Raw genomic sequence first — 25,957 nt, 5'->3', positions numbered from 1 at the left:
GCACAGACCAGGACAAGGAGATAATTTGGGGGGGGGACAAAAAAAGTAAAACACAACAGACAGGGAAGGGGAGTGTGTGAGAACAAATGCTGGCATGTGACAGTGGTAAGTAGATATTTTATATTATGATACATGCAGTAAAATGAATACGTTAGAGGGGTTATACCTCCCATCCTGAACTCTGCACACAATCAAAGCAGCACATTGAGAGAGGACACAGAGAATAAGGGCATCAGTCAACAAAGCAGGAAACACATCATGAATAACCTCTGAATACTAAAACCCTTCAAAGAATACTATGCCTAGAAATTGCTAGAAGAGAAAGAGCGGTAACTCTTGCTAGCTGCTTGTCAGCACGTTTCGCTCATAAGTAGCCACTTTAATTTTTGATTACTGACTGCAGGCATCCTGTGGCGTTGGAAATTCTGTGTGAAAACAAAGGCACTGACTGAACAGACCTGATTGTAGATTTTGTTGAAGGCATCCTGCAGTTTGCCATGGATGGAGGCCAGCTTCTTAAAGTCTCTGTTGGCCTCATGGATGGGGCAGAGAATCTTATAGACTTCATTAATGGCTTCATACATACCAGCCTGGAGTACACACAACCACCACTTATTTATAGAGAAGAAATATCTAGTACATGTCTGTATATATATATATATATATATATATATATATATATATATATATATATATATATATATATATACACACACACACACACATATACATACACACACACACACACACATATTACACACACACTAATATTTTTATATATATATATATATATATATATATATATATATATATATATATATATATATATATATATATACACACACACACACACACACACACACACACACACACACTAGTACAAATCATATCCAGGGTTAGATACGGTCTACTCAACAGAATCAGAGAGTGTTAGCCAATGCCCTCACCATGTTAAAGGAGGCCGCCGCTTGTTCCAGCAACCCCACCAGTCCGACCTCGCTGAAATATTTCACCGCACAGATGCCCTCTTCCTCCGGGGACAAGATGTCGTCAGATACAGCAGACTCTTCCAGCACGTTAGAGGAGATATTCTATGCATCCACACCCAGATATGAAACACAGTATGATCACATCCACCCAAACATAAGGTATTTAACAATTTGTTTTTTTTTAAAACCACATGAGCCATAACATATACCCACCTAAACTGGAATAAAGTAGCTCAGGACCAATGAAAATGACAATTTTAACCAATCAAATCAAATAGTGGGTGTAAACAAGTGTAGGATACATGAAAAACTGGCATTTGTAATTCATTCACGTTTATGAAAATCTTCGCAAACAGTCATGGGAAAAAGAAAGTACACCCCCCAAATTACTCTCTTAATGATTATGGAAGTCGGAAGGGTGTATTTATTTCTTCCTACCTAGTTTCTGAAGGCTGGTTTACTATTTAATTTTTTTTTTGCTGTTGTGTTTTTTTTTTTTTTTTGCTGTCAACTGAGGTTATTTATTTGCTTTTAGAGGTTTAAGAGTGGTGAGGATCAGACAACTAGTATAAAAACATAGAATTGAAGGAGGGTGTAATTTATTTTTCCCATGACTCTATAAATAGAGGCAAACAAAGTTGCTGTACCTGGAAGGAGACACAGCCAATGGGGAGGTAGCGACAGTCCTCCAGCATGTTGAGGTACTCGGCTACTAGGGCAGCGCTGTGGACCAGGCAGTGGGCGGCTTCAGCATGGTTGCCTCTCTCGGAGTGCTTTCCGGCCATGTTCTGTAGCCAGGTGAGACGCAGGTCTGGAGAGTTCTGATAGCCCTTGGCAATCCTATAACGCAAAAAAAAACAAAAAAAAACATCAAAAGAGTAAAATGTCAAGAGTGGTATACGGATGTACATCCACGTCTAACTTTATATAGATGTACATCTCTAGGATGAGACAGCTCACCTGTACATGAGGTCGAGCAGCATCTCAGGGTCCTGCTGATGCTCTTTCATCTTCACTGTGTCAGTGAGAATCATGTGCAGGTTGAACACAAGGTCCTGGACCTGCCGGAAAAAAACGAAGAAAAAAAAATGAACTACAAGGTAATACTGAACCATAAAATGAGTGTGTGTGTTAGGGTTTGTGAGAAGAACCTGCTCTGGGAAGGGTGAGTCTCGAAGCTCCAGATCTTCCTCTGCGTAGGTGAGAATGGTCTTGAGGGAGCGGCGCAGGTGTTCTTCGTTGAAGTTCTGGGAGGTGCCCACCAGCGATGATAGAGACATGGTAACCTGCATCTTCACTCGTGCAAAGTTCTGTAGGATTAAACCAAATGAAATACTAACTCTCTGTTCAGCAAAACGTTCTCCCACCTTCACGTCGAAACAGATCATAAAGCTAACGTAACGCTATGGGAAAATTGGGAATGCGTGGCTGAGCGTCTCACATTGCCGATCTCGTAGTTCTGTCTCATGAGCAAGTAGAGGGAAGCGCTGGCATGACTGCGTACAGAGCTAATACTGCTGCTGCAGTGACGCAATAAACGCAGACACAGATCAGCACACAGCTCTGTGTCCTCCTCAAAAAGCATCTCGGGGAACTGTACACACACACACACACACACACACACACACACACAGTAAAATGGCAGCTGATATAACACATCACTTTACACTGTTTGGAGATACTGTAGGTTATTGTCAGTATTTTTACAACATTAAGCAAGTCAGAGTTATTTAAAAAAAATAACATTGTACTTAGGGTTAAAAAAAAAAAGAAGAAGAAAAAAAAAGTAGTAAACCTAAACACCATACACTCACAGGCCACTTTATTAAGAACACACGTTGTTCAGGCAGTTATCCAATCAGCCAATCATGCGACTCCAGTTCCACTAGAAATTCAGTTAATGTTCACATCAAAAATCAGAATGGGGAAAGAGTCATCTCTGGTTGGAGGTACCAGATAAGCTGGTCTGAGTGCTTCAGAAACTACTGATCTCCTACGATTTTCAAACACAACAGTCTCTAGAGTTTACACACAGGACAGTGCAGAAAAAAACAACAGTTCTGTGGGAGGAAACGCCTTTTAACGAGAGAGGTTCAAGAAGTACGGCTATGTAGAAGGCTATGGTCACTCAAACAACCACTCTTTACAACAGTGGTCAGGAGAAAATCATCTCAGACTGCACAACACAGAGCTACAACAACAGACGACCACATCGTGTTTTGCTCCCGTCAGCCAAGAACGGGAATCTGAGGCTACAGTGGACACAGACCCACCAAACCTGGACAACGGAAGATTGGAAAACGTCACCTGGTCTGATAAATCTCGAGTTCTGCTGTGACATGAATACTATAGGGTCAGAAATGAGTGTCAACAGCGTGCACCCAATCTGCCGTGTGTCAGCATTTCAGGCTGATAGTCTACAGGTGTGGGGAATGACTTCTAATAAAGAGTTCCTAATAAAGTTTCCGGTAAGTGTAAACAGTGTAGTCATCAAGCACCATGATATGTTTTTTCCATACTGCTCAAACCTGACTACTATTCACACACACACACACACACACACACACACACACACACACACACCTTGAAGACCAGGGTTCTCTGCGTAGTAAAGCAGTGTTGCAGAAAAAGTGCGCTCTGGTTGCCAGCCATGCTGTGAAGAAGTACTCTCAGCACTCCGCCCAGCACACTCTCCTTCTGCTCAGATAGCACCACCGTCTGAGACACACACACACACAAATGCAATTTAATAAGTTTATAGTACTTAGAATTATGTATGGTTATCCAGGAGCAACAAGGAGCAACAGAATGAGGCAGAGCTTTACTTTGACAATGATCTCCAGAGTGTCCAAGACTATTAAGGAAGCTTCAGTTGCCAAGTTTCCATCCACCACGGACTCCTGTTCCATCTCTGCTTTTGTCCTGTACACACACACACACACACACACACACACACACACACACACTACATTTATGGAAAGTTTCACACAGAAATACTGACTGGCTTATGTCTAATCATCACATCAACATGAACTCTTTGGGTAATTAATATACAGGATTTCTGCCTGGATTTGAGAAGATATGAATAAATAAAATAAAGACTCACTTGTCAACTCTGTCTGCATTCTGTCTCCAGTGAGTGACGTTCTTCCTCCATCGCACATTCTCCTGGCCACCATAAGGGCTCCTTTCTGCAGGCCACACAGATAAGATAAGTTCTCGTTCAAGCTTTCGGTTCAGCAGATCACTATTAGATATGCCACTTTGTGCCGTCCCCCTACAAGCAATAACCCATTACACCTGGCAGGACTGGCCGGCGGACATGACGTGTGGAACAGAGGCGGGCCTTTCTCCTAATTGATTTAAAACCCCTTCTTGCTTTCAGAAGAATCTCTCAGACACAGCGCATGACAGGGGGTGAGCTCGAGATGAATGGTTCACAGAGTGAGACAACTGCTCGGTTGATGAATGCTGCCTGCACCAGCGTCAAACATTCGTCTGCTTACGGCTAGCCTGTCTACAAATAGTAGTCTTATTATCTTTGGGGCCAATCAATGTTTAAGATCTGTAAATACATGACTGGCTTTATTTTTTCTTCTTCAGATTTAATGACTTTTCCTAATTTAATAGGGACAACTCAGTAACCATAAAATTAACATGACGATATTTTCTCAATGTCCTGTACACATTTTGTAGCATGTGTCAACATTTCATAGATTTTCTACCCCTAGCCAGTTCAGGTATTTCATAGATTTTTATGTTTATCGAGTTGTCCCCATTAAACTAGGAAAAGTCATTAAATCTGAAGCAAAAAAAATAAATAATGCCAATCATGTATTTACAGATGTTAAACATTGATTGGGATCCCCAAAGATAATAGGAGCGGCTAAGACTACTATTTGTAGACTAGTGGGCTAGCCGTAAGCAGACGAATGTTTGACGTCTGTAAATTTTGACAATAAACCTGATTTGCAATGGGGGTTGAATCATTTTGATTGCGACTGTAATATTCAAGAAGTGTCCCTCTGTTTTAGGGCTCTATCCTGTTTGTTTTCCTTGGAGTCAAATTGACCCCAAACATAATTCGTATTACTATCCTGTTATTCTTTCCAAATGTTACTTAGAAATATTATAAAACAAATAAAACACCAAATATAATATATATAAACACACACGCACACATACTTTTCCAATTTTAGGTCAATCAGTGAGATTCTATGGTGATTTGAAAATTTGTCCATGGTCATGCAACAGGTATTCTAGATGTATAAGGGTGGGGGGGGTGAGTTTATATAACGAGTTTGACAATGATAATAATGTTGACAGTGAGCCTTTTATCCCCTCCAAACAGTCTGCAAAGCCTGTGATGTTTAAAAAGTGAGGGTGGCGGTGCAGACGGGCCACCACAACTCAGAACAGATCTGTACAATGTCTGTCAAAAAGTAGCTGAAACGTTCAGCACTCCCTGGCCAAAAAGACTGCGGGGAAAATGGCTGCCAAAAGCAAAGTGCTCAGAAAGACAGCTGCTGCCAGTCTTCCTGAAATACATTTTCCGATAATCTGCTACAGAAACCCCATCCAGGGAGGGTCAGTATTTGTCTGGTTCGACATGGAAGGCAATGGATTCGTCCACTTACCTCCAGGAGAACCCCACACGGCATCACGCCTCCTCCCCACCCAGAAGAGCTCCAATTTCTTCTCATAAGCACACAGCAGGGCCCAAATCCGATAAAAAGCAGAGGGTTGCAAAGATGTTGCAAAGTGCCCAGTTGAAAAAAAAAAAAATCTTATAAGTGACATGCACACACCACATGGGCATGTGTACCAATTCCACACAAGGAAAGCCAGCACCCTAGGCCCTGTTTTGGGGAACATCGAGCCATGATATTTGCACTGCGGCAAGTTGGTCAACGCTGCGCACATTTGTAAGGTTTTATAGACATGATGTGCCTATACATCAGCTACATTTGGTAGTGGTCTTCCAGGTAAGATCGTCCAGAAATTGGGAATCATAATATCCCGTAGTGAGATACTGAAATAAAATTTTTCAAAGAGGACTTTAGGTTATGACTGTATCCTGGCAGAATGAAATATTGCTTCTGGGGGGACAGTGTGAAGGGTCATGTCCTGTAGTGAGATACCTCACTGATGCTACCAGATAACCGGGGGTACCGTTATGAGCTACAGCTTTAAAAATCTTCTATCCACATACCCACAAAAAGACATATAGTTTCACCTCGACAGCGCCGGACCATCTCCTGACGGGCTCCAATAGTGCCTAGTATGGCTTCCTCCAGACGGGCTTTCATGTCCTGAGACTTCTTAAACGTCAGACTGTTGATCCGCTCCAGAGCCTTCTTCCCCTGAGCTCACATAACACGTAAAGCCACAAGCCGACCAAACCCACAACATGAAAAGGGGAATGATTAATGCTAACTGTTTCCTACTGTATCACCCCCCCCCACCCCATTGGATAAAAATATATAAAAGAACAGCATTAATTGAATAAGTACAGTGTAAGAGTTTTACATAAAAGATCTGTGAACTTTAACAATTACTCTTAGACTTCAATTATAAGCGAGTTCCAAGTCCACAGGCGCAGTACCTTGTACTCGAAGCAGGAGATGGCGAGGTGGAGAAGGTCAAGCAGTCGGTTGATGAGCTGCACAGACAGCTCAGAGAGCCAGCGCTCCAGCAAGGCTGCATCAGCATTCTTCAACACCCACAGAACACACACCAGGAGAGTCCTGCTGCACTCAGCGGAGAGCGCGCTGCACGGACGACCCGCCTAAATACACACACACACACACACACACCATGGGTATATACAACTGTTTTACATTGTATTGTCGCCAGTTTACACACAAGCAACGCAGAGGCCGGTCCATCTCTTGTTCTCACTCCTTTCTAGTAAAAGGGACCCTTTTTGGCAAGTCACAAAGGATGCTCCTATCAATGCATAGACCCGAGCAACTCTCATCTCCCCTTCATATGCAGGTCATTAACTGAATACTGTGGAACTGTGAAAGTACTCGCTGTCTCACATGTGAAAACCAAGGGCTCAAGGCCAAGCCATCCAGTGGCAGAGAGTAGTATTGCAGACGGGAAAAGAAGTGCCTTTAAAAATTAGTACTCTGGTGGAGAGGAAATTAAAACAGCACCAAAACAAGAATGTATATCCCACAGAACTTAAAGTTTACAGACAGGTTTGTGGCTCACCAGCGAGGACAGCACGAAGGGACTGACTTTGGTATACGGTAGTGGCGAGCCGGCGATCGCCATAGCAACGGACGAATTAATGGTGCTGTTCTCTGGATCGCCGTCATCAAGGACTACAGAAGTGTGGCGTACACGCTGAGGCGAGGCATCTACAGGAAAAATGAACAAACAACAAAAGGAATAAACAATAAATAGATAAATAAAGGTGGAAAAAAAAGACATAAAACAGTACGAAATATTTTTTTTGGCTCACCGGTGAAATCATGGAGTTGGGATAGCGTCTCCGTGACGATAGGAATGAGTGGAAGATAGAGCTGAGCGATATGGGCTCGAACCTGCGGGTCAGTGTAGCGTGGGTCTGCATCATGACTGCACAGGAGAGAGTGCACCGCACTGATCGCCTTCTTGTGCAGGAAGAACATGCTGCTGGAGTGACAATGAATTAGGTTAGTGTGATGTGCGTGTGTGTGTGTGATGTGAGTGTGTGCGTGTGCGCGTGCGCGTGTGCGTGATGAGTGTGTGATGAGTGTGTGTCTTACCCTTCTCCATCAGGTTCCAGGATAAGGGCGAGCTCGGACAGCAGTAAGCCAGACAGGAAATGCTGCTGGCGAAAGGGCACGGACAGCTCGAACATACTGACTACACCCTGATCCTGCACCGGACACGAGAATGCTGAACTCTGGAAACGAGAGAGAGAAACTTTCATAGTCTGTCAGAACAGTAGGAGGATCTTAACGCATAGTCATCAGCAAGGCACGTGTTATTGTTTGCACAAATAAAATGTATGCTGCTGTTTTTTGGTGTGACATTACTGGAGGAAGGAGAGTCTGGATCTCAGAATATTAATCAGCTAATCTGCACCTGAGCCACACATTTCTTTCTTCACTGTTCAACCCTCCTCCTCCTCCTTCACCTCCTCCCAAACGACGGATGACTTTACCACATTCTTTGACAAGATTAGCTAAATCTGCCAATCCTTCCCTCCTACACTACACAATCACTCTTCCCTTAACACCTTCTCCTCCTCTTTCTACAGAAGGCACTCTGCACTAAGTTCCCTTTGAGACCCAGTCGTCTAGCCATCACAATTTGGCCCTTGTCAAAGTCGCTCAGATCCTTACACTTGCCCATTTTTCCTGCTTCCAACAAGTCAACTTCGAGAACTGACTGTTCACTTGCTGCCTATTACTGTATATCCCACCCCTCGACAGGGGCCACTGTAACGAGATCAGTCATAGCTCAGTGATTAGGACATTGGCCTTCTGATCGGAAGGTTGTGAGTTTAAATCCCAACATCGGCAAGCTGCCACTGCTGGGCCCTTGAGCAAGGCCCTTAACCCACAACTGCTCAGTTGTACAAAAAAAACCCCAAACAAACAGATAATTGTAAGTCGCTCTGGATAAGGGTGTCTGCCAAAAGTCATAAACATAAATGTAAATAATCTATGTTAATCACGTCACCTAAATTTGCTGTCCCCTCAAAATAACTCAACACACAGCCATTAATGTCTAAACCGCTGGCAACAAAAGTGATTACACCCCTAAGTGAAAATATCCAAATTGAGTCCAAAGTGTCAATATTTTGTGTGGCCACCATTATTTTCCAGCACTGCCTTAACCCTCTTGGTCATGGAGTTCACCAGAGCTTCACAGACTGTCACTGGAGTCCTCTTCCACTCCTCCATGACGACATCACGGAGCTAGTGGATGTTAGAGACCTTGTGCTCCTCCACCTTCAGTTTGAGGATGCCCCACAGATGCTCAATAGCGTTTAGGTCTGGAGACATGCTTGGTCAGTCCATCACCTTCACCCTCAGCTTCTTTAGCAAGGCAGTGGTCGTCTTGGAGGTGTGCTTGGGGTCATCATGCTGGAATACTGCATATTGATCATGCTCTGCTTCAGTATGTTACAGTACATGTTGGAATTCATGGTTCCCTCAATGAACTGTAGCTCCCCAGTGCCGGCAGCACTCATGCAGCCCCAGACCATGACACTCCCACCACCATGCTTGACTGTAGGCAAGACACTTGTCTTTGTACTCCTCACCAGGTTGCAGCCAAACATGCTTGACACCATCTGAACCAAATAAGTTTATCTTGGTTCCAGTAATCCATGTCCTTAGTCTGCATGTCTTCAGCAAACTGTTTGCCGGCTTTCTTGTGCATCATCTTTAGAAGAGCCTTCCTTCTGGGACGACAGCCATGCAGACCAATTCGATGCAGTGTGCGGCTGAGGGTAGAGGTGATGGACTGGCCAAGCATGTCTCCAGACCTAAACCCTATTGAGCATCTGTGGGGCATCCTCAAACTGAAGGTGGAGGAGCACAAGGTCTCTAACATCCACCAGCTCCGTGATGTCATCATGGAGGAGTGGAAGAGGACTCCAGTGGCAACCTGCGAAGCTCTGGTGAACTCCATGCCCAAGAGGGTTAAGGCAGTGCTGGAAAATAATGACAAAATATTGACACTTTGGGCCCAATTTGGACATTTTCACTTAGGGATGTATTCACTTTTGTTGCCAGCGGTTTAGACATTAATGGCTGTGTGTTGAGTTATTTTGAGGGGACAGCAAATTTACACTGTTACACAAGCTGTACACTCACTACTTTACATTGTAGCAAAGTGTCATTTCTTCAGTGTTGTCACATGAAAAGATATAATCAAATATTTACAAAAATGTGAGGGGTGTACTCACTTTTGTGAGATACTGTGTGTGCATATATATATATATATATATATATATATATATATATATATATATATATATATATATATATATATATAAAATATATATATATATATATATATATATAAATATATAAATATATAAACACACATGCACACGTTATCTCACACCACTAGCTGGACTATTGCAGTGCATTGCCAGGTTCTTTATGCTCTGCTGGATTCAGATCTGGTGACTGGGGACTCCACCGAAGTACACTGGACTCACTGTCCTATTCATGGAACCAGTTTGAGATGACTAGTGCTTTGTGATGCCGCGTATTAGAAGTAGCCATACGAAGATTTTGGCCATAAAGGGACGCGCATATTCAGCAACAATACTCAGATATGCTGCGGCATTCAACTGATTGGTATTAAGGAGCCTGATTTGTGCCAGAAAACTTTCCCCACACCATTACATCACCACCAGCAGCCTCTTGACAACTGTTGACACAAGGCAGGTTGGGTCCATGAATTCACACTGCTGACACCGAATTCTGACCATACCCATCTGCATGTCGGAACGGAAATCATGGTTCCTCAGACCAGGTAACATTTTTCCAATCTTCCATTGTACAGTTTGGTGAGTCTGTGCCCACTGTAGACTCAGGTTCCTGTTGTTGGATGACAGCTGAGGTGGTCTTGGTTGTAGCCCATCTGCTTCATAGATGGAGCATTTTGTGCATTCTGAGATGCTTTTCTGCTCGACATGGTTGTAAAGAGTGGTTATTTGAGTTACCGTAGCCTTCTCGTCAGCTGTGTCAACTCTAGAGACTGCTGTGTGAAAATTAGCAGGTTCAAACCAGCCCACCTGGCACCAACAACCATTCAAAGCCACAGAGATCACGTTTTGTTTTTTTCCCACCATGAATTTTGAACATTAAACTGGCTGATGGCTTGAACTGAGAATCTCAATTCAAATGTTGTTCATCACTCTGTCAGTGATCTGTAAAATCACTCGACACTGTTGCCAGATTTGCAGCTCCATGATTGGCACATACATATGAAATGAATCATTGCAGTTTGCTGGCTAGTGTCAACACATGGTAAAGGAGTGTTTCTACGTACCTGAGAGGTGGTAGAGGAGGTTGAGGGTGATGGAGAGGATGGAGGGCTGAAGGTAGCACATGGCAGGTTGAGAGTGACGTAGTGCTCATGACTGCACACTATACGCATGAAGTCCAGCCTCAAAGCCATCAGAGAGCTTGGGTTCTGCGTTGTGTGCAGTTTATTGGAAATCTAAGCCCACACACACACGTCGTTCAAATATACCGTCAATAAGAATGCAAGAATGAATGTTTCATGCGCATGCTTTGTAGTATGCACCTGTTTGTAGTAGGTACGGATGAGGTTAAACACAAATCCCCGATCAAGGAGAGACAGCAGGTCATTGAGGAAGAAGGCCAGGCTGCTGTTTAATCTTTCCACAAGCTCCACATCCTGAAACACACACACACAGTTTACACAGCGGCTATTCCTGCTTATTCACTGAACTGGGCTTAGAAATGAGATCTTGATTGTAAAGTTTCATCTACAAACACTACCTTGTGGTGTCTGCTGGCAATATCTGCACTGATGGCGCATACCAAGGCAGCGATGTCGTCCACAAAACGGTCCGGAAAACGCTGACGTCGCGGCACGTCCAGCTTGGAAGTAAGGAAAAGGTGATGAGCCATACTCTTCACCTGAGAGAGACGAGAGAGAGAAAATCAAATAAAAAAACAAAACAAACGTGTGCACAGTTAATAAATGCATTCCCCTGATGATTTGTGTAGATTTCTGTTTTCCAAAAAACAAAGATAAACCAGGCTTTGATAATCAGATAAACATCAGTGCAACACCATAGCATATAAAACAACAATACCATGAAATGAAATGGAGCATATTCATGCTGACACATCACTAGCTGAGGAAAGCAAAGTTGCTGACTTCTTCAACTAACTATAGTACATTCTTTACAGTGAGATTTGGTGAGTTATGATACAGCCACCAACATCTAGCATAAAGCCAAGACGGCACAATCCCCAGGCTAAACCACTGGTGATTTTTACTTCATTCTTTAACACTCTTTAAAATTCCAAAACTTGGCCTTCAGAGAGAGTGTGTGTGTGTGTGTGTGTGTGTGTGTGTGTGTGTGTGAGTGAGAGAGAGAGAGATAGAGAGAGAGAGAGAGAGAGAGAGAGAGAGAGAGAGAGAGAGAGAAACCTACCATGAGCTGGAAGAAAAACCAGGCTTGCTGCAGCGCTGCCTCTCTCACTGTGCTGGTGCTCACCACCCACTGCAGAGCCAGCTCCTCGTGCAACAGCTGGGCAGAGAGAGCACTAATTAACGTAGACGCACTTGCACACATACAACAAATCCATGCACCCTCCCCACATGCACACGTACATACCCCCGTCTCAGCCCGCACTTAGTGACATGAAAGAAATGATGAGATGAACAAGAGATATGAAAGCAAATGAAATGGAGTGAATTTTACCTTCCTGGGCATGTGTTTCAAAGGTGGTGCAAGTAAGGAGGTGCTCTCGATGAACGCTGACATGCGGTTAGCAGATCGTTCACTGGCCTGCTGCAGCGGCCATGGTGAATGAGCATGAGGAGGATGAGGAGGGCGAAAGAACAAATGGAAATGATGAAAGGAAGTGCATGCACTGATGAACACCAGGAAAATTTGGTAAACACAAATTCCAAAGGGGAAGACAACTGAAAAAGTTATTAGGTTAAGAAAATAATCATATGTATATAGATAGAAGATTAGCAGAGACCTGCTGATCCAAATATCTACTTCCATCTACTTTTTCAAAAGTTAGTGTAGATATTTATCATCTACATGTACAGTGCATCCGGAAAGTATTCACTGCGCTTCACTTTTTCCACATTTTATGTTACAGCCTTATTCCAAAATGGATTAAATTCATTATTTTCCTCAAAATTCTACAAACAATACCCCATAATGACAACGTGAAAGAAGTTTGTTTGAAATCTTTGCAAATTTATTAAAAATAAAAAAACAAAAAAAAGCACATGTACATAAGTATTCACAGCCTTTGCTCAATACTTTGCTGAAGCACCTTTGGCACCAATTACAGCCTCAAGTCTTTTTGAGTATGATGCTACAAGCTTGGCACACCTATTTTTGGGCAGTTTCTCCCATTCTTCTTTGCAGGACCTCTCAAGCTCCATCAGGTTGGATGGGGAGCGTCGGTGCACAGCCATTTTCAGATCTCTCCAGAGATGTTCAATCGGGTTCAAGTCTGGGCTCTGGCTGGGCCACTCAAGGACATTCACAGAGTTGTCCTGTAGCCACTCCTTTGTTATCTTGGCTGTGTGCTTAGGGTCGTTGTCCTGTCGGAAGACAAACTTTCACCGCAGTCTGAGGTCCAGAGCGCTCTGAAGCAGGTTTTCATCAAGGATGTCTCTGTACATTGCTGCATTCATCTTTCCCTTGATCCTGACCAGTCTCCCAGTTCCTGCCGCTGAAAAACATCCTCACAGCATGATGCTGCCACCACCATGCTTCACTGTAGGGATGGTATTGGCCAGGTGATGAGTGGTGCCTGGTTTCCTACAGACATGACGTTTGCCATTCAGGCCAAAGAGTTCAATCTTTATCTTGGTCTGAGAGTCCTTCAGGTGCCTTTTGACAAACTCCAGGTGGGCTGTCATGTGCCTTTTACTGAGGAGTGGCTTCCGTCTGGCCACTCTACCATACAGGCCTGATTGGTGGAGTGCTACAGAGATGGTTGTTCTTCTGGAAGGTTCTCCTCTCTCCACAGAGACACGCTGGAGCTCTGTCAGAGTGACCATTGGGTTTTTGGTCACCTCCCTGACTAAGGCCCTTCTCCCCCGATCGCTCAGTTTGGCCGGGTGGCCAGCTCTAGGAAGAGTCCTGGTGGTTCCAAACTTCTTCCATTTATGGATGATGGAGGCCACTGTGCTCATTGGGACCTTCAATGCTGCAGGAATGTTTCTGTACCCTTCCCCAGATCTGTGCCTCGATACAATCCTGTCTCGGAGGTCTCCAGACAATTCCTTGGACTTCATGGCTTGGTTTGTGCTCTGACATGCATTGTTAACTGTGGGACCTTATATAGACAGGTGTGTGCCTTTCCAAATCATGTCCAATCAACTGAATTTACCACAGGTGGACTCCAATCAAGTTGTAGAAACATCTCAAGGATGATCAGTGGAAACAGGATGCACCTGAGCTCAATTTTGAGTGTCATGGCAAAGGCTGTGAATACTTATGTACATGTGCTTTTTTTTGTTTTTTATTTTTAATAAATTTGCAAAGATTTTAAACAAACTTCTTTCACGTTGTCATTATGCGGTATTGTATGTAGAATTTTGAGGAAAATAATGAATTTAATCCATTTTGGAATAAGACTAACATGACAAAATGTGGAAAAAGTTGAGTGCTGTGAATACTTTCCGGATGCACTGTAAGGTTTATATGATGAGTTCATCATATGATCTGAAGAAAATAATGGGAAAATGGCATTCACATTTAAAAACAACTTATTTTAATCCTCACACATTTCTAATTGTCTTGACTCGATATAGAATGGGCGGATTTCTATATTGTAAGACTACTGTATGTTGACTGACTTAACTAACACAGTGCAAGATAAAGAGCACTGAAAGAAAGAATAGGGATGAGAAGGCGGTAAAGAAGAGCAGATTTGACTGGATATGGAGACAAATACAACAACCCCCCCCCCCCCCACACACACACATAATCAGCAGAGGAATAGTATGGGGTACAATTGGGTACAGGGTTGTATGATTAAGAGAGGATGATATAGGGGTATTGTTAATAGAGCAGTAGGGTGTAAAAGTAGTAAAGGATTTACAGAAGACTGAAGCACTTACATTAGAGTGGACATGCTCTCTGCCCATAAGATATTACCAGGATAATAGGGGATGGTAGGACAATGGTGGGGTGGATGATGGGGTACAAGTTATTCATTTGGACAATAATGGATAACAATGGAGTTATAAGGTATTAATAGGACAATGGTGGGGTGATGGGGTTATAAGGTATTAATAGGACAATGGTCATGTTATGGGGTTATAAGGTATTAATAGGACAATGGTGGGGTGATGGGGTTATAAGGTATTAATAGGACAATGGTGGGGTGATGGGGTTATAAGGTATTAATAGGACAATGGTGGGTGATGATGGGGTTATAAGGTATTAATAGGACAATGGTGGGTGATGATGGGGTTATAAGGTATTAATAGGACAATGGTGGGTGATGATGGGGTTATAAGGTATTACTAGGACAACGGTGGGTGATGGGGTTATAAGGTATTAATAGGACAATGGTGGGTGATGATGGGGTTATAAGTTATTACTAGGACAATGGTGGGGTGATGGGGTTATAAGGTATTAATAGGACAATGGTGGGTGATGATGGGGTTATAAGGTATTAATAGGACAATGGTGGGTGATGATGGGGTTATAAGGTATTAATAGGACAATGGTCGGGTGATGGGGTTATAAGGTATTAATAGGACAATGGTGGGTGATGATGGGGTTATAAGGTATTAATAGGACAATTTTGGGGTGATACTCGTGTATAGGATAAGTATCAGCACCTGCTTTAGCTCACAGCTGGAGTTGGGGTTCCGACGGAGCACGGCTCTAGAGCCCCCAGGAGCGTAAGCAGAGTTTACCCAGGAGTGAGAGCGGTCTATTCCCTGCTTATTCACCAGTCACAAACACAAACACAAAGCGGCACAGGAGACACAGTCAGCTGGATAATCATCAGTAAGTGAGGGGAAAAAGCAGAAACTGGACTTGTATGAACAGGCTGCAGGCATTTAGGAATAAGCGTAGAGGAGGGTTATAAGTTATAAAATCTTCAACATCTGGAGGAGTCTGCTCCTTTCATCCCACATAAACAGGAAACGCAATGGAAGGGCAGGAGTTGTCAACTTTATACAGGAAAAATGACAAAAGAGCCTTTGTGCATTAAATCTATATTCCTAAAAGAACAACTTTGAATTTAGAATAAGAAATTACTGAAGGGGCCTATGGGAGAAGAGAGAAAGATGCCCACCTTGCTGCCAATGATCCTCTTTACTTCATCATCAGGTGAGGTAGGTGTGGATGCCAGGTCGGGGTTAGAGTTGCTGATGCTCTTGGAGCGGGACAGGAGCAGACTGCTGGGGCGGGCAGTTGCCCGGGACAACGTTGCATATTGGATAGGAAGCTCATAGGAAGATCCACTCACTGTGCAAAAATGTGGGGTGTTAACAGCCTTCCACCTTTCAAAACCTGTCCACATATGTTTACTTGCCCTAGGACTACTCAGTTGGTCAATTTCTCTACATTTGTAGGAACACTGCTGCAGTTGTGCTTCAGGCTGCTTACACAATGACTATGTTTTAGCTTGTACTGGGGGTCATGGAATTTTTCTGTATAGGATACAAAATACAATAATTTGAGACTTAGCAAAGCCAAGAAAAAAAAAAAGGGCTAACCAATCAGATCCACATTCCCCCATGTATATCTATGTAACATTCCGTTAAAGGCAATACAGTGGATATAAAAAGTCTACCATAGAACACCGTGAAGTGTAGAAAATGGAGCACCACAGTGACATCACCACGAACAGGAAGTCCCTCCAAAATTTATAAAAGAAGACTAAAAAATTCCAGGGAGGCTGCCAAGAGACCTACGGCAACATTAAAGGAGCTGCAGGAACATCTGACAAGTACTGATTACTCTCTTGTATTCTTCACAGGTCTGGGCTATGGGGTAAGGGTGGGCTAGACAGAAGCCCTTTCTCACAAAAAAACAACTAAATTAGCCCAAACCATGTGTCTGATGAGACCAATTCCAAAAGGTATAATAATTACAAAAGATATGTTTAGTTGAAAAATAAATAAATAATGCACATCACTAAAAGAACACCATGCCCATGCTGAAGCATGGTGGTGGCAGCATCGTGCTTTGGTGCTGCTTTTCTTCAGCCAGAAATGGGGCTTTTATCAGGGTGGAGGGAATCACGAATAGCTACAAATATAGCACGACAACGAACCAAAGCATACATCCAAATCAACAAAGGAATGGCGTAACCAAAAGATGATCAGTGGTATTGAATGACCCAGACACAGCACACCTGAGTCCAACTAAAAATCTCTGGGGTGACCCGAAGTGGGCTGTGCGCAGGAGATACCCTTACTATTTGATGGCTCTAGAATGCATTTGCAAGAAAGAGTGGGAAATATTGCTGCTCTGAGTGGTGTAATAAAATCAAAAGGTGCTTCAACAAAGTATTAGTTTAAGGGCTTGCACATGCATGCAAAAAGGTTATTCTAAGTTTTTTCTCTTTCTTTTTATCCCCCTAAAAAAGTTCCTGAATGTTTTTCACTTTATTTATATACTTCTCAATTTCACATTAAAAAATAAAAAGAAAAAGAACTGACGTGATTTATCTTCGTGCCGTTCTTTTACTTCACAAAACCCTTCCAGTTTAACAGGGGTGTGCAGAGTTTGTATATCCACTGTAAATCTTATCCCAATGAGTAGAGATCAGTGTATTGGCACAGTTTGGTCAGATGGCTCACCAGTAGGGGGTGGCACAGGCTCAGTGGTGGGCAGATGGAAGCAGTAGTGGATATAAGAGGCCAACAGACTGTTGCGGCCATGCTGATCTTGGTTCCCTTCCAGATTCTTATGAATTTGGTTGACCAGGAGTGCCATAGCCTCGAAGGCTGCACGGCCCAAGTTCACTGTAGAGGGGGTTGGAGGTTGGAATGAGTTTAGGAAGAAAAACTAACAGTATGATGATGTGTAAAGAAATACGAGGGATTAAAGGAGTGCGCACCGATCTGGCCGGCGATGACAGGAGGGTGGACGATGAGGAGGATGAGTTTGTTCAGAAGCTGGTGCAGGAAGCGCACACAGGTATCCAACAGTGCTGACTTCAGGGCTGCCATGGTGGCTTTTAGCTCAGCCTCCACATTGGCCTCGGTGATGATCACATCCTTTAGTCGGAACGGGAAAGAGTACTCCTCTAAGACATACACCAGGGTGAAGAACTTATCCAGGTATGGGTCCTACACACACACGAATTATGTAACAGTTTCAGTTCATCCCAGAGACCTTGTCCTGAGTAAGTGCATATGTTGCCATCTATATTTGATACCTGAGTGTGGACAGAGGAAGCAGCTGTCACCTCTACATTGAACACTCCTTTGTGATTGTCCACCCACTTCATTCCTGGAAGCTGTACCTAAAACACACACAACCAACCACAAATATATACATACGAACCCGTATCTTACTTACATTCAGACCAAAGATAAAAATGACCCTGAACCAACATTCTTACATCAGGGGTGAGGACGGAGTAGCTGGCTGGGGGTTTCTCCATGGACACAGGTAGGCTGAAGGATCCTGTGCGCAGACGGCCATGCTGCATCAGCGGAATCCACTGTGGAGAATAGCACAGTCTCTCATAACCTCACTATATCAACAACTTAACTTTATAGACCTACAGTCCACGCTGAAACGATTGGAACGGCAAGGCCAATTCATTTGTTTTTGGAACCACATAGAGATCAAAAGATGAATATAAGAGAGTTTAGAATTTCAGATTGGATTTCCTGGTATTTATACGTAGACGTGTTAAACGACATGGAACACAGCACAATTTGTAGGCGAGCAAAAATACCGACAGGGTGTTTCTTGTTGCCCAGGTGTGACCTGTTAGATTGACTGTTTAAACATTGAACAGCTCTGAACATTTACTCTTGGTTTTAGCCTTCAGTTTCACCTGTGAAGACTGCATGTGTTGTTAAAAAGGATAAACCAACATGAAGATCAGTGAGCTGTCTATGGGAGAAAAGCAAGCCTGAGAAAAGAGGGAAAATCAATCAGAGCCATTGCACAAACATTAGGCATAGTCAATATTACAATTTGGAATGTCATGGAAAAGAAAGTAACCAGTGGTTACTGGTGTACTGAGCAATCACACACCAAACAGGCCGGCCAAGGGAAACAACAACCACAAACGATGACAAAGAATGTGAGAGCTGTGAAAAAACACCAAAAACAAGAGTCAGTGACATCAACAGCCTTCACAGGGCAGAGGTGAAGGTATCACAATCCAGCGTTTGAAGAAGACTTAGAGAGCAGAAATATAGAGGCCATACCACAAGATGAGAACCACTTATCAGCAGTAAGAAAAAATCAGAAAGTCAGAATGAAAGAAATAAAGAGACAAGCCACAAACATTCTGGAACCATGAACGTTTACCAAAGTGGTAGGGCCAAAGTGTGGAGAAAGAAAGGATCTGCTCATGATCCCAAACATCTGTGAAACATGGTGGAAGTAGTGTCATGGCTGCTTCTGGGACAGGCTCACTAATATTTATTGATGATGTAACTCATGATAGTAGCAGCGGAAAGAATTACAGAAACAATTTGTCCGCCAATTAAAGAGAAATGCATCCAAATGAATCGGGAGAAACTTCATCATGCAGCAAGACGACGACCCATCTCAAAGCCAAATGTCTTTGGTGTATAAACAAATGAACTGGTCTTCCCATTCCAATAGCTTCAGAGGGCACTGTTTAACATATGTGGTACACCAACATGTCTGAGAAAACCATTATTTGGGCTTTGTTCATGAAGCTGTGGTCACGGGAAGGTAAAAACGAGCTCTTACAGTGTAGCCCACAGGCGTCTCGAGCAGAGTGTTCTGTTTGGGTTGACAGCTGATGTGGTAGAAGGTGAACAGCAGGTGGTGGTTGTCAGTGAGGTTAGCAGGAATTTTCATCTTCACCTCCTCGTAGAATTCAGGAGCCCTGGGAAAAGAAAGTGTGCATACTGGTGTGTGAGAAACAGAGATGATAAAACCTCCACTCCTTCATTCATTCATTCATTCATCTTCAGTAATCACTTCAGGGCTCTTACTTATCATGGTAGATCACTGGTGTGTATGCCTCTTTGTTGAACTCTGCACAACTGGATTTTCCAAATATGACCTGTTTCAGGAAAAAAAGAAGAAATATCAAAACACATAATGCTGAAACCAGCACATTCATACACCACAACACTTTTCGAAAAACAAAATAGCAGATGCTATCAAGAGTATTTCTGCTGACAATGTAACTTTACACTGTGTTTCTCAGACATCTCAGCATGGACTAGTCAAGACTTAAATCTAGAGCTACGTGTACACAGCTTCTATGACCTATCCAGCAACCCTCTGGTTGATGTTCACGTTTGAGTCGGTCTATAACTTTGCCAAACGCAGGCATTTCTAATCATTCAGGTTCACATAACTCTGTTCTGCCAAATCTTTGAAAACAATTAAAACTGCATGTAAAAGGGTTTTCTGAACTCTCTAGTATCACAAGTTGCACATTGCTTATAGTGATTTGTTTATTGAAAAATATATAATTTGAGTGCAATGCAAAACTGTCTCGACGTGTCTCAGTGTGTGGTTATATCGGGAAACTGTTGCAGCCCACTAGAAAATGTATATAAATAAATATTTAAAACCGAATTTAAAACAATATAGATTAATTACAAATAAAGCAGAACGTAAACCACTATACTTTCAAATACGTTATTTGAACCTGTTAAAATGTTTCATGTAGATAATTTCGACCAATTAACACCATTCTACACGTAGATCCCGCTTTGATTGACAGGTGACAGCGGGAGAGTTTTTTTTTATTGTGCAGATGGCACACACAGCCAAAGCGAGGAGAGAAAAGGAGACAGAAAAAAGAGAAAAAAGCCTAAATTATAATTATATATTATAATTAACTGTTTGAAAGAGTGAAAACAAAGGTCAAAACAGTACTACTGCCGGTCGGAGTGCTGAGGAACTTCCGTGTGCAGTTTTATCCAACGTGAAACTTGGTGAGTTAAGTCTAGAGTTAGTTAAGTGCTGAGTGCTATGCTAAGCTAATACAGCTACGACGCAGCATGTTGCATTACTTGGTTATATTCTTCTTTCATTTAGCCATGTAAATAATGCGTCAATTCGAATTTAATGCCAGAAGTGTTTTGAGTCACATTACTTCTGAGTTATTAAATTGTTAAATCGCATTGTATAAATGTGAGTTATATTCAGTTATGTCAAGTGTTAGTTGTTTACATGTTTCAATGCACACAGCGTTCGCTCCATTTTGTTTGAGTTGTGTAAAAATCAGACAGATGTTCAATACAAAAGGTCTTTTATTTTAATTGTATAACAAGGATACTGGCTGTAATTTATCATTTAAAATACTTAAACCGTGGTGTGTAATATGTATAGGTTTTGTACATAGATTTCATTTTGTTTTATTCTGACACTGTTTATACAGGTCAGGTTTTTTTATTCCATGGGAAGAAGTTTACAACAATTTTTCAACAGTTTGATGGCGAGTCACCCAACCAGAACCACTGTGTCTTGAAGGACGGTATTTTTATTTGATATTATTTTGCTTTTTCTGCAAAGGACTACAAATGAAATACTCTAGAGGAGTGCTTTCATTCAGAGTAAAAGATATTGCAGAGACATTGAAAAAGACATTTTAATTCTGGATGTGATTTTATTTTATTTAAGCTGTGTTATATTCCGTGTATGTATATATTTTATCTGAGGCTTAACTTAGAGTGAGTACCCTAAGGTATTATATATGTACTGTACATGTTTAATTTCACTCACTCTAAATTGTATATATATCATTCTATATTTACCTTATCAGTTATGCTGTCTCTGTTATTGTTTCAATCCCACTACCTCCTACGTACCCTTTAGTCTTCTGATATCTAGTCTACACATTACATACAGTATCTCACAAAAGTGAGTACACCCCTCACATTTCTGTAAATATTTGATTATATCTTTTCATGTGACAACACTGAAGAAATGACACTTTGCTACAATGTAAAGTACTGAGTGTACAGCTTGTGTAAGAGTGTAAATTTGCTGTCCCCTCAAAATAACTCAACCCACAGCCATTAATGTCTAAACCGCTGGCAACAAAAGTGAGTACACCCCTAAGTGAAAATGTCCAAATTGGGCCCAATTAGCCATTTTCCCTCCCTGGTGTCATGTGACTTGTTAGTGTTACAAGGTCTCAGGTGTGAATGGGGAGCAGGTGTGTTAAATTTGGTGTCATCGCTCTCACACTCCCTCAACTGCTCACCGGAAGTTCAACATGGCACCTCATGGCAAAGAACTCTCTGAGGATCTGAAAGAAAGAATTGTTTCTCTACGTAAAGATGGCCTAGGCTATAAGAAGATTGCCAAGACGCTGACACTGAGCTGCAGCACGGTGGCCAAGACCATACAGCGGTTTAAGAGGACAGGTTCCACTCAGAACAGGCCTCGCCATGGTCGACCAAAGAAGTTGAGTGCACGTGCTCAGCGTCATATCCAGAGGATGTGTTTGGGAAATAGACGTATGAGTGCTGCCAGCATTGCTGCAGAGGTTGAAGGGGTGGGGGGTCAGCCTGTCAGTGCTCAGACCATATGCCGCACACTGCATCAAATTGGTCTGCATGGCTGTCGTCCCAGAAGGAAGCCTTTTCTAAAGATGATGCACAAGAAAGCCCGCAAACAGTTTGCTGAAGACAAGCAGACTAAGGACATGGATTACTAGCATTATTAGCATTAGTTAAAGTAGTAAATGACCTTCTACTGACCTACGATCAGGGTTGTGTCTCTCTGCTTGTGTTACTCGACCTTAGTGCAGCTTTTGATTCTATAGATCACACTATTCTCCTTGATAGATTAGAAAATGTTGTTGGTATTAAGGGAACAGTCCTCTCCTGGCTCAGGTATTATCTGACCGATCGTTATCAGTTCGTAGATGTAAATGGTGAATTCTCCATGCGTACTGAGGTTACTTTTGGAGTTCCACAAGGTTCTGTTTTAGGCCCACTGCTCTTTACTTTATATATGCTACCCCTAGGTCAAATTATTCGTAAACATGGAATTAGCTTCCACTGCTATGCTGATGATACACAGTTGTATGTTTCAGCGAAGCCAGAGGACAGACAGAAGCTTAGTAAAGTTGAGGATTGTGTAAAGGACATTAGACATTGGATGTTAACTAACTTCCTTCTACTTAATTCTGATAAAACAGAAATACTTTTATTAGGCCCACGTGTAGCTAGAAGTAATCTTTCTGATCACATGGTTACTCTGGATGGTCTTTCTGTTTCATCATGTACAGCAGTTAAAGACCTTGGAGTGATTATTGACTCCAGCCTATCATTTGATGGTCATGTAGATAATATTACTAGGATAGCCTTCTTTCATCTCAGAAATATTTCTAAAATAAGAAACATATTGTCACTACATGATGCGGAAATACTAGTTCATGCATTCGTCACCTCTAGATTAGATTACTGTAATGCCTTACTGTCTGGATGTTCCAGTAGGAATATAAATAAGCTCCAGTTAGTCCAGAATGCAGCTGCTAGAGTCCTAACTAGAACTAGAAGGTACGACCATATCACACCGATATTATCAATACTGCATTGGCTCCCAGTAAAATTTCGCATTAACTATAAAATACTTTTATTAACCTATAAAGCACTAAATGGTCTCGCGCCACAATATCTAAGCGACCTTTTGGTTTTATATAATCCGCCACGCCTACTTAGATCAAAAGATGCAGGTTATTTGACGGTACCTCGAATAGTGAAGGCTACAGCAGGGGGAAGAGCTTTCTCTTATAGAGCCCCACAGTTATGGAACAGTCTTCCTATTAGTGTTCGGGACTCAGACACAGTCTCAGTGTTTAAGTCTAGGCTTAAAATGTATTTGTTTACTCAAGCCTACCCTGACTAGATTCTGTTCTACTACTTCGCAGTCATAATTATCTTTTTTCTCCCTCTCTCCTTTCACCGAGCCCCACACGAATTTATGGAGATACTAGAGATCCACATCCTTTCTGCCTCTGGATGGAGCTCAAATCTTCTCCAATTCCAGACTGCTGGGACTACGGCTGCTCCTAAGGCCATACAGACTTCATATAAATCCATAATGAACTTTTTCACACTATCTGTTGTTACCCAGATGAGGATGGGTTCCCTTCTGAGTCGGGTTCCTCTCAAGGTTTCTTCCTCTTAAAACATCTTAGGGAGTTTTTCCTTGCCACCGTCGCCACTCAGTGGCTTGCTCAGTTGGGATAAATTCGCACCTTTAATATCTGTATACCATGTTGATATTTCTGTAAAGCTGCTTTGAGACAATGTCTATTGTAAAAAGCACTATACGAATAAAATTGAATTGAATTGAATTGAATTGAATTACTGGAACCATGTCCTGTGGTCTGATGAGACCAAGATAAACTTATTTGGTTCAGATGGTGTCAAGCATGTGTGGTGGCAACCAGGTGAGGAGTACAAAGACAAGTGTGTCTTGCCTACAGTCAAGCATGGTGGTGGGAGTGTCATGGTCTGGGGCTGCATGAGTGCTCATTCAAAGATATAATCAAATATTTACAAAAATGTGAGGGGTGTACTCACTTTTGTGAGATACTGTATATAGTACATATTTAATACATGCTACACTGTGCTCCAGGAGCAGCAGTAAATTCAGATCTAAACAAGATGGAACAAGACTATGAAAGCTTAGTTACTGCCAGACCGTAGTCAGCTGTTCAAGTCAACACCATAGCAATAAAAAAAAAAGCAGCAAAACAGTGCCTGGTGTATATTTAATCCATGATAAAGTGCAAGGACGTGTAGGACGAGAGCAGGAAAGCGGTATCTTGGACAAGTGAAGCGTGCAGACAGACAGCGCTCTCTGTGCGAGAGCACATCTCCTTGGCTAGCACTCAGAGGTGATGCGTGCAATCTTTGTTTGCTCCCGCTCAGCCGAGCCAAAACTCTGCTCACAAGTGAAGTTGATTTATGGGCGTTGGTACTGTACATGCTCCAAAAAATTGCTGAGTCCTCCACTCTTACAAGTGCACTAATTATGCCAAATCCTTTCCACTATAATTACACATTTAAATAAGAACAACAGAATATCCAAACATGTCAACAATCACTGTTTCATGGTGACACATCGGCTATAGACGCTGAGCTCCAGAAACAACAACGTACACACACGATACAGAACTTAACTAACAGTTTCGAAATCAAAAACTACACACTGCCTCTTTGGTCTGTAGAGTTCCTGATGAGCACATAGTAGTGCACTACACTGGGTGTTCAAAACTTTATTTGACTTTTATAGTGCACTTAGACAGGGAAGACAAATCCAAATGGGATTAAGCCGACAGTATAAGTCTAGTTCTCATAAGAAAGCATTGAAATTGTCTTTCAATAAGCCTTCTCATTCGATGCATCACTGTGTGTTTGTGTGTCTGTGTATATTAGTGTGTATGTGTATGTGTATATATATATATTTATTTGGTAAATGGCGCACTTGTATAACGCTTTTATCCAAAGCACTTTACACTGTCTCATTCACCCATTCACACACACACACACACACCCACACACCAGTGGTAGCAGAGCTGGCACGCAAGGTGCTAACTTGCCATCGGGAGCAACTTGGGTTCAGTGTCTTGCCCAAGGACACTTCAGCATGTGGGCCAGGAATCGAACCACCAACCCTACGATTAATGGACAACCCGCTCTACCACCTGAGCTACAGCCTCCCCATATTTTATATATGTGTATAAGATATATATACATACAAATGTATATATACATATATATATATGTGTGTGTGTGTGTGTGTGTGTGTGTGTGTGTGTGTGTGTGTATAAGAATGTGTGTGTATCTGTGTGTGTGTGTGTGTGTATAAATATATGTGTGTATCTGTGTGTGTGTGTATATAAATATATGTGTATGTATCTGTGTGTGTGTGTGTGTGTGTGTGGACTCACAGGCATGGCTTGGTTGGGATCCTCTCCTGCCATGAACTGCACCTTTACGGCAATGTTCCGTACAGAACCCTGTCTACTGCTGAAATTAAGACTCTGGGGATATACATACAGCAGATTCCTACAGAGAGAGAGAGAGAGAGAGAGAGAGAGAGAGAGAGA

General features: G+C 42.3%; 1 protein-coding gene across 1 annotated transcript in view; it reads right to left on the bottom strand.

Moving 5' to 3' along the window:
- Positions 1 to 25,957, bottom strand: part of LOC128600153 (dedicator of cytokinesis protein 7) — a 54,609-nt gene that overhangs the window by 5,875 nt on the left and 22,777 nt on the right. Inside the window, exons 15-43 of the mRNA XM_053612380.1 lie at positions 25,799 to 25,916; positions 19,863 to 19,933; positions 19,615 to 19,753; positions 18,278 to 18,379; positions 18,092 to 18,178; positions 17,771 to 18,002; positions 17,511 to 17,675; positions 15,998 to 16,170; positions 15,534 to 15,635; positions 12,412 to 12,501; positions 12,142 to 12,237; positions 11,477 to 11,617; positions 11,259 to 11,372; positions 11,001 to 11,171; positions 7,748 to 7,887; positions 7,462 to 7,631; positions 7,209 to 7,357; positions 6,595 to 6,777; positions 6,226 to 6,352; positions 4,096 to 4,180; positions 3,815 to 3,911; positions 3,573 to 3,707; positions 2,431 to 2,583; positions 2,141 to 2,299; positions 1,950 to 2,050; positions 1,637 to 1,829; positions 948 to 1,091; positions 459 to 590; positions 167 to 181 (exon numbers count right to left, since the gene is read on the bottom strand). Of these exons, the coding sequence (XP_053468355.1) occupies positions 167 to 181; positions 459 to 590; positions 948 to 1,091; positions 1,637 to 1,829; positions 1,950 to 2,050; positions 2,141 to 2,299; positions 2,431 to 2,583; positions 3,573 to 3,707; positions 3,815 to 3,911; positions 4,096 to 4,180; positions 6,226 to 6,352; positions 6,595 to 6,777; positions 7,209 to 7,357; positions 7,462 to 7,631; positions 7,748 to 7,887; positions 11,001 to 11,171; positions 11,259 to 11,372; positions 11,477 to 11,617; positions 12,142 to 12,237; positions 12,412 to 12,501; positions 15,534 to 15,635; positions 15,998 to 16,170; positions 17,511 to 17,675; positions 17,771 to 18,002; positions 18,092 to 18,178; positions 18,278 to 18,379; positions 19,615 to 19,753; positions 19,863 to 19,933; positions 25,799 to 25,916 (3,784 nt within the window). The remainder of the gene's footprint in view (positions 1 to 166; positions 182 to 458; positions 591 to 947; positions 1,092 to 1,636; positions 1,830 to 1,949; positions 2,051 to 2,140; positions 2,300 to 2,430; positions 2,584 to 3,572; positions 3,708 to 3,814; positions 3,912 to 4,095; positions 4,181 to 6,225; positions 6,353 to 6,594; positions 6,778 to 7,208; positions 7,358 to 7,461; positions 7,632 to 7,747; positions 7,888 to 11,000; positions 11,172 to 11,258; positions 11,373 to 11,476; positions 11,618 to 12,141; positions 12,238 to 12,411; positions 12,502 to 15,533; positions 15,636 to 15,997; positions 16,171 to 17,510; positions 17,676 to 17,770; positions 18,003 to 18,091; positions 18,179 to 18,277; positions 18,380 to 19,614; positions 19,754 to 19,862; positions 19,934 to 25,798; positions 25,917 to 25,957) is intronic.

This window comes from Ictalurus furcatus, chromosome 24, assembly GCF_023375685.1.
Source record: "Ictalurus furcatus strain D&B chromosome 24, Billie_1.0, whole genome shotgun sequence".
Taxonomy (NCBI): Eukaryota; Metazoa; Chordata; class Actinopteri; order Siluriformes; family Ictaluridae; genus Ictalurus; species Ictalurus furcatus.
The sequence above is the reverse complement of the archived record's forward strand: the minus strand, read 5'-3'. Positions and strand labels throughout refer to the sequence as shown.